This window comes from Sporothrix brasiliensis, assembly GCF_000820605.1.
Source record: "Sporothrix brasiliensis 5110 chromosome Unknown Cont21, whole genome shotgun sequence".
Taxonomy (NCBI): domain Eukaryota; kingdom Fungi; phylum Ascomycota; class Sordariomycetes; order Ophiostomatales; family Ophiostomataceae; genus Sporothrix; species Sporothrix brasiliensis.
Window position 1 is genome coordinate 2,526,264 of NW_024467140.1, and position 14,264 is coordinate 2,540,527.

A 14,264-nucleotide genomic window follows, 5' to 3' on the forward strand; every position below is an offset into this window, starting at 1 on the left:
TGCAGGGCGTCGCCGGCAAGGTGCCCTACATGGTGATGCCGGGCAACCACGAGGCCGCCTGCGCCGAGTTCGACGGCCCCAACAACGAGCTGACGGCCTATCTCGTCAACGACAAGGCCAACTCGACCGCCAGCAAGTCGGGGCTCAACTACTTCTCCTGCCCGCCGACGCAGCGCAACTTCACTGCCTACCAGCACCGCTTCCGCATGCCCGGCGCCGAGTCCGGCGGCGTCGGCAACATGTGGTACTCGTTCGACTACGGCCTGGCGCACTTTGTGTCGCTCAACGGCGAGACCGACTACGCCAACAGCCCCGAGTGGCCCTTCATCCGCGACACCAAGGGCGCTGCCGGCGAGCCCGCCGAGAGCGTGACGTTCATCACGGACTCGGGCCCCTTTGGCTTCATCGAGAACAACGCCTACCAGACCACCTCGGCCTACGAGCAGTACCAGTGGCTCGTCAACGACCTCAAGAGCGTCGACCGCACCAAGACGCCCTGGGTCTTTGTCATGTCCCACCGCCCCATGTACTCGAGCGGCTCCTCGGCCTACCAGAAGAACATCCGCGACGCCTTTGAGGCCGTGCTGCTCGAGTACGGCGTCGACGCCTACTTTGCCGGCCACATCCACTGGTACGAGCGTCTCGTCCCGCTCGCCGCCAACGGCGTCATCGACACCGACGCCATCATCGACAAGAACACCTACTACGCCAACAACGGCAAGTCCATCACCCACATCACCAACGGCATGGCCGGCAACATCGAGTCCCACTCCACCCTCACGTCCTCCGAGACCGTCGAGGACATCACCGCCGTCCTCGACACCACCCACTACGGCTTCAGCCGCCTCGACATCCACAACGCCTCCGTCGTCACCCTCAACTTTGTGCTCGGCAACGGCAACGGCTTCGGCGACTCCCTGACGCTCATCAAGAAGGAGGCGACGCCGCCGCCGTCTTCGTCGTCCGCGTCGTCCTCGGCCCCTGCGTCGTCTGCATCGTCTGTGTCGTCCGCTTCGTCTGCTTCCTCTGCTTCTGCGTCTGCGTCTGTCTCCTCTGCGTCTGTCTCCTCTGCCTCCTCCTCCGAGGACTGCAGCGCGTCGTCCGAGGCGGGCGCCTCGTCGTCGCAGTCGTCGTCGGCTAGCCAGAGTGCGTCGGCCTCGGCGTCGTCCTCTGCGCCTGCTTCTGTGTCGGCCTCGCTCAGCGGCTCTGCCTCGTCTTCTGCCTCCAAGAGCGCGTCTGCCTCCGAATCCGCCTCGGTCGTCGTGCCGCCCGTCTCGGTCTCGTCCGCCTCGTCCGCCTCGTCTGCCTCCGAGTCTGCTGCGTCCTCGTCGATTGCCGACTGTGAATCGTCGTCGATTTCCGCCTCGGCCTCTGCCTCTGGCTCTGCTTCGGCGTCTGCTTCTGCTTCTGTTTCTGCCTCGGAGTCTGGGTCCTCGTCGATTGCCGACTGTGAGTCGTCGTCCGGGTCCGCCTCGGCCTCTGCGTCTGCATCTGCTTCCGCCTCTGCCTCTGTCCCTGCGTCGGTCTCGGCGTCTTCGTCCGAGTCCATCGTCCCCTCTTCCATTGCCGACTGCGAGTCGACTTCGGTGAGTGGCTCCGCTTCTGCTTCGGTCTCGGCTTCGGTCTCGGCTTCCGCGTCGGCCTCGGAGTCTGGTGTCTCGTCCTCGATTGCAGACTGTGAGACTTCGAGTGGATCTGCCTCTGCTTCCGCTTCCGCTTCCGCTTCGGCCTCTGCCTCCTCGGAGTCGATTGTTCCCTCGTCCATTGCCGATTGTGAAACGTCGTCCACATCTGGCAGTGTCTCTGCTTCGGCCACCGGCTCGGCCTCTGCCAGCGGTTCGGCCATTGCCACTGGCTCGGCGTCAGCCTCAAAGTCCGCGTCGGCCTCTGCCTCGCCCTCTGGCTCTGCTTCCGCCTCCACATCTGGCGGAGCCTCCGCTTCGGCGTCCAGGTCCGCCGTCTCGTCCAACCCGGCTTCCGCCTCTGCCTCCGCCTCCAAGTCTGGCGGCGCTGGTGGTGTCGGTGGTGTCACCACCACCACCGAGGTCGTTACCGCCTACACCACCTACTGCCCCGGCGCCACTACCTTCACCCAGGGCTCGCACACCTACACCGTCTCCAGCGCCACCACCCTCACCATTACTGACTGCCCTTGCACCCTGACCCACACCATCTCTTCCGCCACGCCCTCCGCTAGCTCTACGGTTGTTGGCGGTGGCTCGGGTGGCAGTGGCAGTGGCTCGGGTAACAACAACGGCAATGGCAACGGTAACGGTAACGGTAACGGTAACGGCAACGGCAATGGCAATGGTAGTGGCAACAACAACGGCAACGGCAACGGCTCTGGCTCGGGCGCTGCCGCCGGTACTACCCCCGCTGGCACTACTCCTGCTGGCACTGCCCCTGCCGGCACTACTCCTGCCGCCGGTAGCCCTACCGGGTCTGCCGCCGCCTCCACGTCGTCGACGTCGACTGTTGTCACAGCCGGCGCCTTCCAGACCCAGGCTTCGACTCTGTTCGCCTCCGTCAGCGCCCTTCTTGTCGCTGTCCGCCTGCTGCTGTAAATGGTAGTTGACGTCGACGAGCGTGTCTGTGCTCAGTGACTGTACTACAATATTTTTCTGTCCATGGTTCTTTTTGTCATGCATTAATTTACTCTGTCTTGTGTCATTCATTTTCCATCTTTATACATTTTCTTTTCGTTGCCGTGGGCCCCTCTTTTCCATCTATTTTACCTCTTAATTCAAGACAGTCATTCTATAACAGGCTGCCAGAGGTCCTTCTCAACTGCATAATTTCTTAATTAATACAAAAATCATAAAATATAAAATATAAAAAGCGAAAAACACGGCAATGCAAGACAAAATTGACATTCAAATAAATCCACAAGGTCCAAACGTGACTACATGACGTTCAAAAGATGGCAAAGAACAACTATTTAGAGATCCAATTTGGGTTCAATCTATACCCTCTCAAGAAAATAAAAAAATAAATCAGCATCAATATTGAAACTGCGCCACCAGCGGTCATTTTGTTGCATTTTTGAATTCACATCCTGTCGCTTTACAACAAAATACTTTCACGTGACATCCTCTGATGGTAGCATCTAGAATCGCAAACGACACCATCATCGCCAGCAGCCCGCTAACTGCTAGGCGACAGTAGGCGGCGCGGCACGCGTAGTGACAGTGCCGCCTAAAACGTGCCACCTTGAAGCTGACTAATTTTGGCGCCGCGAACAACGTCAATCGCTCCTGCCTCAAGACACTGCTCAAAGTCCTTTGTCATGTCCGTCTTCCTTCCTTTTGCACTTCCATCTTCAGTTCCTCACTTTCTCACGACATTCCCCTTTCCTCTCCTTTTCGTTCCTCACTTTCCTCTACCCCCAACGCACAATGGACGTCCAACTTTTGGTCTACGACCTGTCCCAGGGCCTCGCGCGCCAGATGTCCATGAGCTTCCTGGGCTTCCAGCTCGACGCCATCTACCACACGTCCATCGAGCTCAACGGCCGCGAATACGTCTACGACGGCGGCATCCTCGCCATTCAGCCCTACTCGTCGCATCTCGGCCACCCGTTTGAAAAGGTGCCGCTCGGCACCACGACGCGCACCGTGGCCGCCATCGAGGCACACCTTGACACGCTGCGGCCGCGCTTCACAGCCGCCGCCTACGACCTGTTCCGGCACAACTGCAACACGTTCACGGACGCGTTTGCGCATTTTCTCGTCGGCCACGGCATCCCGGCGCACATTACAGGGATGCCGGACGCCGTGCTGGCGACGCCCATGGGCCGGATGCTGCTGCCGCAGCTGATGCAGAGCGGCGTCACAAGAGGGCGTGGGAACGGCGGTGGCGGCGGCGGCGGATCGCTGCTCGGCCTCCAAGAGACAGCACAACCGGCGGCACCAGCAGCAGCACCAGCAGCTCCACGTTCCACGGTTCCAACACACCGACACCACCGCTTGACGCTGCCCTCGTTTGCCAATGTCGATGCCGCACGGCCTGTCCTCTTCTCCAAAGTGCCGCCGCTCGACAAGCTGCTCAGTAAGCTCGGCGATGAGGTGGCACAGCAGCCCGCCGTGCGCGACCTACGCATCTTTCTCGAGGGCAAGGCGGCGGCCAACACCAAGTCGGTGAGCACGCCGGACCTGGCAGCGCTCGGCCGCTTTGTGCGCGAGTCCGCCACGGCTCTACCACGGGCCACCCTTTTTGCCGCTGTCGACCTCTTCCGAAGCAGCCTCGCCGACCCACGCGTGAGCGCCTTTTTCGCCGACGACGAGGCCGACCACGGCACGGTGAAGAGCGTTGTGAGGATTGTCAACAGCGAGGATGCTCCTTATGCTCTGCGTCTAGTGACGTTGCAAATGGCCTGCAATCTGTTTGGCGCACCCGCCCCCGCGGCCAGCTCGCTGCTGGCCGACGCTGCCCTGCGCGCGGCCCTCGTCCAGCTCGTCGCTGCCAGCTTCTTGGACGACGCGCACGCCAGCGCACGGTCCGCGGCGGCGTCCCTTCTCTTCAACATGGCCATCACGTCGAGGCGGTCGCTGTCACAGTCGCAGCCAAAGTCACCAGGCCTGGCTGTCGACGACCAAGTCGAACTCGCCGCGTCCGTTGTCGAGGCGATCGGCCAGGAAGAGGCATCTGCTGGCGCCCTGCAAGGCATGTTGGCCGCGCTGGGCCACCTGGTCTACGGTGCGCCGCTGGACGGCGAGCTGGCGGACCTGCTGCGGGTGCTGGACGCGGCGGGTGTCGTGGCCGCCAAGGCCAAGGCGTTTCCAGACGAGCCGCTGGTGGCCGAAGTTGGCACAGAACTGCTCGGCAAGGGTTTTGTGATGGCATGACGCCGACAAAGGGCACAGAATGAACAAGTCAAGTCGAGTTGGATAGACGGATAGACCTGCAATGCGTTTACAAGATAGGATACTCTAGACTACGAATGTTACGAATGATGACTTTGAACGGAAGGACGATACGGAACGCCCGGATTTGAAGTAAATTAAATATTCTTGCTGAATGTAGATGGTATCAAAATCAGAAAACTACCCCTGCTCATTTCCCGTCGTCCGCCGTGGCAACTTTCTTGTAGGCCACTCTCCGCCGGACAATATAACTGTTACTTTGGTTAATACGAGGACGATGCGAGTTAAAATGAGGGACGAGATAAGGGACAAAACTTACACAATCAATGCAATGCCGCCAATAAGCAACGGTACACCGGCGCCGACTGCGGCACCGATGATAATGTGCTCCGTTTTTGATGACACGTGCACGCCGGCAATGGTGACGCCGGTCGACGTCGGGTCCGAGCCCGACGTCGAAGAAGAGGAGGGAGCCCCAGAGGACGTTTTGGGCGGCGGCGGCACAAACGACACCGGCGTGCCCGACACCGTCAGCGCCATGGGCTGTGCGTTGTTGCCGAATGCGGCCACCCGGGTGATGGGCGCAGTGTTGGTCGGCTCCGGGAACGTGACGTCTTCTGCAGAGGCGGCGTCCACAGTGAGCGTGGTCGTGCTGGTGGCTGTCGTGACGGCGGTGGTCTGCAGCGAGTTGGGACAGCTCACCAGCCCCGGGGACAAGCAGGCGACGGCCGTGTGGACAAAGGTGGTGCTGATCACAGTCGTCACACTGGTGGCCGTGTTGACGGCCGCCGTCGTCGAGACCGCCCGTGCTGCCACCTTGGACGTCGTTGCCGCCCCCACCCCCACGGCCGCCGGCGTGGCGGTCGCCGTCGACGTCGCCGGAGCCACATGACTGCTGAACGCCACGCATTGCGTCACGGTGGTATAGAACACCGGCAGCATCGTGGCCGGGTTGACGCCCCACGACAGGAAATCGCCAATCACGAGCGACGCGCCGGCCTTGGCGCCAATGTCAAAGTTGAAGATGCCCTCGATAATCACGTCGCTGTTGGCACAGGCGGCCTCGTCGCTTGACGCCTTGGCCACCTCCGCAACTGCGCCTGCACCGGCCTCCACAGCCGCAAGCGCCTTGGTCGGCGGCGTCGTCCCGTGCCCCTTGGCGCTGCCCCCATCGGTGATGCCCGGGCCGGCCGCCACGATCAGCGTCAGGTTGGCGACGTCCGCATAGACAATCGTCTCGATGCCGGCACTGTACTTTGCGTCGTCAAAGCCGGGCACTTGCAACGCGTCCGACGACACGATAATGCCGGCGTGCACGCCGACGCGCAGGAGCGCATTGAGCGTGACGCCGGCGCTGCGCAGCGTCACGGGCAAAAACTCAAACTTGCCGCCGTGGCACACAATCTCGGACACGTTGTGGCCAAACAGGTCTACCTGGAGGCTCAGGCCCTCGTCCATGCGCAGGTGGAACCCGCCCTCCAAGTCGACGACGCCCGAGGCGCTCAGTATCAGGTCCACCGTCAGGACGACGCCCAGCTCCAAGTCGTCGCCCTTGCGGACGCCAAAGTCCGACTCCGACGTGAACAGGTTGACCGTGTAGCTGGTGGCGGCCGAGACGACCAGGTCTAGCTGCACAAACAGGTCGATCTTGTCGAGCGTCAGGAGGAACTGGTACTCGGGCAGCGGCGCGAGATCCTTGAGGTCGAAATCGATGTCGGGCCGGGTGAAGTTGTGGAAAATGTCTTCGATCGGCTCGTGGTGCACAATCTCGTGCACCACGGTCTTGGTCGAGTTCTTCACATACTGAAAGATGTCGTCAAAGAACGTCTCCGTAATGTTGACGATGTCGTGGACAAACTCGTGGGCCACCGACGACAGATTTTGCGGCGCCGCCGAGTGATTGGCCTGTATGACGATGAGCTCCGTGTGGAGCTGCGCCGTCAAGTAGCAGTCCACGCATGTCGCGGCGACGCCGATCAACACGTCGCTGACTGGGTATTTTCTGCATGTGTTAGTGACCACACGAAAATACATCAACAAAAAACAGGAACGGAGACGAGGCACGCTCGACCTCAGCGCACATACCCAGCAAAGAGTGTAGCTCCCTTGAAACTCTTGTGGATGGCAGTGCTGTTCTTTGCCGAACTACGCGTCACCAACGCGTTCGAGTCCGCGGCCTGGAGAGCGACACCGGCCGAGACGACGGGGGCGAGCCAACCGGCCAAGAGAAGTGCTGGTGTTGAGAGGCGCATCGTGGCTTTTGTCGACAAGTCAAACTTGAGAATGAGAAACGAGGAGAACAGGTACGCCAGCCAACACGATGTCTCGTACGGCTCTTTCGTATCATGAAAAACGTGTAGGAAACCATTGCCATATTTATGAAGGCCGCGCACAACCGCAATCGCCCCCAACCAGTCCCAGCAGCCTCAAGACCTCAAGAACCGCATCCTGTCGCCCGTCTGAAAAGGGAAAGTCGAGAGCGAACTGCATAAACCCGGGCTCGGACCCGGCCTCAACTGTGGCTGGGGGACGAGAAGAGGATGCAGAAGCTGGTCCATTGTGTGTTGGCCGTCTCTCAGATTTTGGCTTGTTGTTGTCTTGGCTTTCTCTCTCGTATCTTCGCATTCGACGTTGACGTCGCAGCAAAGCCGAAATCAACACCGGAAAGCGGAAGGAGACCCGCCTGGCACCCTTGGAGGACAGCTCCACATGCGCCACGCGAAGGAGCAAGAGCTGTGAAGAAAACGACAAGGCGGTCTCCTTCAGGATTCAGGATCGCCATCGCTGTCGATCCTGGTGGCCAGCGAACCCTGAAAACCCCAGGATGGCCAGACGCGACCGTGAGCATTCTCTTCCTCTTGGTTCCTTTGCCTGGTTATCGTCATCTTATTTCTTCTTTTTTTTCCCACGTTTTTTATTCTTCTCCGCTTCACTTACTGGCATTCCTTCGCTTTCGGCGTGTGCAGTGTGTTCATTGCCTTGTTTGTTTCTCGCTTGCCCCTTTTCTTTTGTCAGCGACGATCTGTCAAAGGATTGCGATAACTGCTAATTGCAACATCGATTCAGGAGTGCTCACCACCAACCGCTCCGTTTCAGCCACAGCCCCCAGTGCTGCAGTCGACATGGGACGTCAGGCCCAATTGACACAAATAAATATCTGCAGTAGTCAAAGTGGGGGCATTCTTGGCTTGGTCCTGTGTGACAAAAATAATGTGATAATGTGGAGAGGTGTGCACGAAGCGATGAGAAGAAAAAAAAGACAAAGAAAAAAAAAGACGGGGAGGGGGAGACAAGAAAAGTAAAGAGATACAACAGAGCGATGCATTGCGTGCGTAGAAAAGTATCCAATGTGCAAATTGAAACTAAGCCGTGAAAAAGACCTGAAAAAAGACGAGCAAATTATGGGAAAATGACACAAATGACACAAAAGCGTGGTTTGCAAAATAAGCATAAGCTTAAGCCAAGACCGATCCTTTGGGCTTTGGGATTGCAAGCTCAATCCCATTCTCACAGCCTCACACTCGCAGGCATGCACCCTGCCCCACACCAAAATAGCAGCACTCTGTTCCATCCAAACAGCCCCCACAAAAGGAGCGACACCATGTCCGACCTCAGGTCCTTCCCATCTTACGCCGTATCTCGCATTCCTTGGCTCGTTCGAAGGCCATGCGATTTATGCCCCAACAGAGATTCCACGTTGTGCGGCCAGCGGTGTCTTGGGCACGGAATTTGCCGACTTGCTGGCAGAGGCTGTTGCTGCCACCGTCGGCTTCTCGTCAGCGGCCGTCGCCTCCTCCGCACCGAACTGGTCGCGGCCGGTGGCAAAGACCTTGTCAAAGTCGTACTCGAACCAGCGGATCTGCGGGTCGAGGCCGGCAAACTTCCAGACGCCGTCGACCTTGCGGTACCAGTGGGTGTTGGCCGAGTGGGCGTGGCCCTTGACGGCGACGGTGGCGAGGGAGGCGTCGGTGTACACTTGGTGGGGGACGCGGAGCTGGTGGTAGCCAATGACCTCGGTGTCGGAGACGCGCTCCCAGCGGGAGGCGCCAAAGAAGTGCTGGGTGCGCAGGAGGGGGTTGCCCAGCACGTTGGGGTCGGAGATCATGGCAATGAATTCCTCGGCGGGCATGGCCTCCCAGAGTTTGTTGAGGAACGAGCGGTAATCGATCTGCGACAAGCGGGGAGCGACAAACGAGGAAGCGAGCGTTAGCGAGTGAACGAGTGAGGGAGACGACGAAGCGCGCCAAATGAAGCGAGCGCAGCGAGGACAGTAAAAAGCGAGCGCAGAGAGGACAGAAAAAAAGTCATACCCGGAGAGTCGGTGCAATGCAGCGGCGGAGACGGTCCCAGTCTTTGGAGTCGTAGCTGTCGGCCCACTCGTAGGCAGCAGACAAGAGACCGAGGTAGTCTGTTGATCAGTATGTTTCTTACTTGACGCTACAAGAGAGATCGGTGGCGGCCTACCCTCGAACGAAATGTCGGTGCTGGGCGCCGGCTTGGGCGCGGCCGTCAAGGGGGACGTGACGGAGCTAAAGGTGATACCCATGTTGAGTCGTTGGTACTGCGGATGCAGGGGGTGGATTGGTGTCACGATGTGTCAATGTGTCGATGTGTCGATGTATCAACGTATCGATGTATCGAGTTGTCGATGCGTCGATGCTGATCACGTCAAAGAATGATGTACGTCAGACATTCAATACATCCATCACCAGGAACGAGGACTTTCTCTTTCCTCAAACGGGAGGCCGTGACAAGGCTTTATATCCGCTGGCACTCGCCCGTCCCGTTCCACACAGACACTGCAGCCGTGCCTCCGGCGGCCTTTCCCATGGAGGAGCCCGAGAGTCTGGTCACACCTCAATTAAAGACCAAAGACGGCCAGACTGCGAGGCGAGGGGAGGCAAGACCAGGCGAGAGACGGGACGCTGAGTGATGGACGGCCTGCGCTGCAGTACACCAGCAAACAGCCGCCAGACAAGGCGTCGTGCTGAGACATAAAAGTGCTTGCCTGTGACTGCTGTGGCTGCTGTGACTTGACTGCTCGAGCACGAAAGGCCCCGTTGTTACAGCTAGAATGGCTTCATTCATGCTGGTCCGGGCGCCATGAGAGCGTCCCGCACTCGAGGACGAAAGATTGGAGGCTCTCCTGTTCACCAGACCCAGTCCGGATGCTGTACACTTTGTACTTTCAGCCCACTGGCCGATGCTTCTGGGCCCCATTGGCCCGGCTAAACGTCTGCGCGGGAGAGAAACGAAAAACGTGTCGCCAAGCGAGAGCGTGGGAGTGCCTCGTGGGAGCGCATGCCATCTGTCGTCGTGGACATGTCTCGCCACCGGAGTCCGGAGAGCGCAGTGGGGATGTGCGGGACAGAGAAAGAGGGGAGTGTGAGACTGGGCGTTCTTTGTGAGGTACGTCGGTTCCAGGCGGCTATTTGGCTGAATGCGATCGTACAGCAGATACCAACCAGGCAATGCAGTGACTGTCCTTGGGACAGCGCACAGGCTCAGGCTCCGGAATCAATCTGAAAGGTTAGTCTGCTGGTAGACAACGACGGAATAGCAAAAGGTACATTGTAAGCTGCCGTAGCTCGTAGCTTTCCAGGAAACAGAAATTAAATCGTCGAGATTCGAGATAAGACGGTGTGTTCTCAGTCGTTCGACGACTGGTCTGTTTTAGAGTCGGACCCACTCCTCTTGACTGTGGAGATGGTCGGATTGTTGGATTGTTGGAGTTCAATCAGTTCCATTGTGGGCGAGGCTGAAAAGGAACGGAAGCACAGGTCGATTTGTTGATGCAGAGCGGCCAAGCCAAAGAATGAAGCTCAAGCTCGCCCAGCATGCTTAAGTGGAGTCCACCTTACGTCTCCACTTTCAGGTCTGTTCTCTGTCAACAATAGCCCAAGCAGAAGGAACGCTGGGCGACTGGGCGGTCAGCAGCGGCAGTAAACGGGGGCAAAGTCAACGCGCACCATTTTTTGCACACTCGCACGGACCATGCTCATTTCCCATTCGCTCCTTCCCCCAAAATGGCCCAACAGGCTCCACTTGCCACTCGGTGCCTGGACTATTTAAGACGCGGCAGCCACCTTCTCCTTTCTAAATTTTTTCTTTTCTCTTCTTTTTTTTCTTCATACTTACCTTGTTCGATGTGTCGGGTGATCAAGAAGACCTGGCCATAGGGTGGGAAGCCTGCATTGCACACCGTGGCGCTACCCGTCTTGGTTTGTCCTTCGGGGCCGACCCGGGCGTAATTTTTGCTTTATCCCTCTTTTTTTCATTGTATACGCTGCTTGATGCAGAGTTGCGAGGAAGAATGTGACGAGGGAAGACGTGGCGATAACAGCAGCGACAGAACGTCAAAAGACTTAAAGTGTAATGTATACAAGCTATCGTAACTCTGAATCACGTCCTTCCGCTACGGAATTCAATCGCTGTCGCTGTCAATTATAATGGCCGTCTCCTGATTGCCACCAGTGGCTGTCTTCCGCTTTACGCTTCTCAAACTTTTGAAGCTTCCGTCGCGCAACGCGAGCTCCCACCATGCCAGCATTACTCGTTTGAGCTGGAGCCTTTTCCGACGTGTTCCGTTCTCTTCGAGCGCTTCGTCGACCACACGTTTTGGCCGTTGCGGTCTGCACGTCTTCGTCCACGTCGTCCTCGTCTTCATTCTCCTCATTCTCCTCAATTTCCTCACTGTCGTCGCTCTCGCCCTCCTCGCTGTATTGACTCCTGCTAACCTCGTCGTCCACGCTCCCTTCACTGCTGTCGATTGGACCATTTCGCGACCTGCCCGCCCATTCTCGCTCAATGGCATTGACTCGCCCGACTGTTTGCGCACGTGCTTCCGCGCGTCGGCGTCGCTGCAGCTTGCCGTCGCGCTTTCTTCCTCTTCCGCTTCGTTTCCGTCTCTCTTGTCTGCCCCCGGTCGCCCCCGCCTCCCGCAACATCGTCTCGTAGTCTGTCCACCGGTGCCGGATGTGCGCCCGCACCGCCAGTCGCACCCGCGCCGCCTCGTCCCGTGTGCTTGTCCGCGCGACGCGTCCGGCGTGCTTCGTCATGGCATGCTGCACAATCTCGTCGGCCGTGGTCCCCGGAGGCAGCGCCGGGTAGGCTGCCAGCAGGGCCGCCCGAAACGTCGCGGCCAGGGCAGCATCGCGCTTGGCCGTGGCGACCTGGCGAGCGGCCCGCGTGGCCTTCTCGGCAGCGCGGACGGCGTCGACCACGCCCGTGGGACAGCGAATGCCCAGCACGTTCTTGTCGCGCGCGACCACATACACCGTCTTGGCGGCAGCATGCGTCTGGCGGCGGCAGTTGGCCGTCACATACACATTGCCCTTAGGCACAAAGGTGTAGCCGTGCGGCATGGGCGTCCGCGGGTGGACGACCACCTCGTTGTCTTGCATCGCAGTAGAGGGAGGGAGGAGAGAGCCGTCGTTTGGCGTCAGTAGGGTTCAACGCATGGATGCTGTCGTTCAAGCTTCACCCCGGCGTCAACTTCAGCACAGAGAGGAGGGAGATGGTTCGTGGCAGTCGTCATTGTCGCAAATGCAGTACATGGAGGTCTCGTAGCATTCTCTTTGGTGGACTTCGTATTGTGTCCTTGCCGGAACCGGCGTTGTGTATTTCGTAGTTGACCGTCTTTGTTGGTGGCTGGGACTTGGGTTGGTAGGCTGCACAAATCGACGAATCGTGCTTTAGCGCTTGCAGGCGCCATACGGCTACTTGTACCACAGTGACAACACGTACCAATGCGTTCCATTTCTGCATTTTGGTTGAGTTTTTATTTTCGCATGTTATTTCTAATTATTCGTTCCTTAACATATTGCCCTCTTGTATTTAGATGTTTATTTTTTTTTTTTTTTTTTTTTTTTTTTTTTTCGTACTTTAAATTTCATAGCCCACAAATAAAAGGATGCTTAACCAAAAGAATTACACCAAAATGCGAGACATATTGGTAGTGAAATATATATTGAATGTATTGCAATAGTTTCCATTACCATAGGCCTACTCATTGTCATAGGCTCACTCATGTTAGGATGGTGACATGCAGAGAGACCAGCCAAGACTGCATTCATGTTGATTCTTGGTGACATATCACAAGACCCGTGAAAACGTATATGCTCTTGCATGGCCGGGCATTTATTGTCTAATGGAATTAGACACATCTGTACGACAATGGTCATGCTTGTAGCACCGTTACACCTCATCCGAAAGTCTAAAACACGTCGTGCATCTCCAGACAACTGCCCTCCCCCTGGCTTCGACCTCATCTTGTCTTACCGATTTACCACGCAGTCACTGTGTCGAGCTGGCTGACGTGTTCGTCACTACGTTGTTCACTGCTCTCTGCTACAGACGACTTCTCTGGTAGCCGTATAAATCGAGGCCCTCTCTTGTCTTCCTCCAAAATCGCGTTTTCTTAGCTACTCTGAAGAAGTCCATGACTGTCCACCCATCCCTCTGCCCGAATCTCCATAAACGAACTTTGGCAAAAGGAACCAACACATAGTTACCACCATGTCCGTGATTTTCATGAGAATCGCCGCTGCCATCGGCGTCCTACTTCACGTCACTCTGTCCACGGCAGAGTTCACCTCTTTGTGCTCAGACGTGTATCTCGACAAGAACGACGCCAATATTCTGGTGACTCGGTGTACCATGAACGGAGAACCTAGTGATTCGCACTACGTCTGGAGCGAGTTTGACCTCAACAAGATCCTGGGCTACCAGGCACCATACATAATTTATCAAAAGAAGTATGTTGCCACGCCCCTGCACTGCGCAAGACAGCTTATGAAGAGACCACTAACGGACAGTGGCAACTTCTCCGTGAGCAACCATCCTTGCGGCAATTGCTCCCTCGCGGGCAGCACGTTGTCCTGTGACTGTCCCGCGGGAGCGGCAGGTCTTGGTTTAGGTATGTTGGCTAGACCTTGCTTTCGTTCCTTCTTCCTCCCCTTCATCCCGGACAACTGCCTCTAACCTGGCTAGATGCTTTTCTCTACGATGTGGCGGGTGTACTCTGTTATGGTGATCGATTCGGGCCCATCTGCGGGAAGAACATCAAGTGTTCGTGTTAAGCGTTTGAATTAACGCCATATTCCGTCCTCTTACTTACAGCAAGACGGGAATGCAGCTATGTGATTCCGTTCGTTCCAAGGCGTGGAGACCCCAATAGCTCTGTAGCTTGTTTTACACTGCATCTTCGCTTACGTTGCTGTCTTATGTCCTCACTTGACTTGTTACTTTATGTTTTAATTTTTTAAGATGTAATGTTTGGTAACATATGTTATAAGGCAATGATTTCGTAGAGAATGTTAGAAACGAACAGGAAGAAGGTCGCAGTCGCTGCACAGCAGACAAGAACAACTACCATCAACGACGTAAATTAAGAGTAAGACT

General features: G+C 57.2%; 5 protein-coding genes across 5 annotated transcripts; 2 read left to right on the forward strand and 3 right to left on the reverse strand.

The window, feature by feature from the left end:
* Positions 1–29: 29 nt before the first annotated feature.
* On the forward strand, positions 30–2,564 carry SPBR_04693 (uncharacterized protein; the record flags this gene model as incomplete). Its single annotated transcript, XM_040762970.1, has 1 exon — positions 30–2,564. The coding sequence occupies one exon, from the start codon at positions 30–32 to the stop codon at positions 2,562–2,564; it is 2,535 nt and encodes an 844-aa protein (XP_040615759.1).
* A 2,004-nt stretch (positions 2,565–4,568) lies between these two features.
* Positions 4,569–7,114, reverse strand: SPBR_04691 (uncharacterized protein; the record flags this gene model as incomplete). Its single annotated transcript, XM_040762968.1, has 3 exons — positions 4,569–4,814; positions 5,184–6,864; positions 6,948–7,114. 3 exons carry the CDS (start codon positions 7,112–7,114, stop codon positions 4,569–4,571), a joined length of 2,094 nt encoding a protein of 697 aa, XP_040615760.1.
* Positions 7,115–8,535: 1,421 nt separating this feature from the next.
* SPBR_05229 (scytalone dehydratase) lies at positions 8,536–9,408 on the reverse strand (the record flags this gene model as incomplete). Its single annotated transcript, XM_040763506.1, has 3 exons — positions 8,536–9,030; positions 9,173–9,270; positions 9,327–9,408. The coding sequence occupies 3 exons, from the start codon at positions 9,406–9,408 to the stop codon at positions 8,536–8,538; spliced, it is 675 nt and encodes a 224-aa protein (XP_040615761.1).
* Positions 9,409–11,302: 1,894 nt separating this feature from the next.
* SPBR_05177 (uncharacterized protein) lies at positions 11,303–12,265 on the reverse strand (the record flags this gene model as incomplete). Its single annotated transcript, XM_040763454.1, has 1 exon — positions 11,303–12,265. The coding sequence occupies one exon, from the start codon at positions 12,263–12,265 to the stop codon at positions 11,303–11,305; it is 963 nt and encodes a 320-aa protein (XP_040615762.1).
* A 1,114-nt stretch (positions 12,266–13,379) lies between these two features.
* SPBR_05414 (uncharacterized protein) lies at positions 13,380–13,747 on the forward strand (the record flags this gene model as incomplete). Its single annotated transcript, XM_040763690.1, has 2 exons — positions 13,380–13,691; positions 13,733–13,747. 2 exons carry the CDS (start codon positions 13,380–13,382, stop codon positions 13,745–13,747), a joined length of 327 nt encoding a protein of 108 aa, XP_040615763.1.
* Between the last annotated feature and the right edge of the window lie 517 nt (positions 13,748–14,264).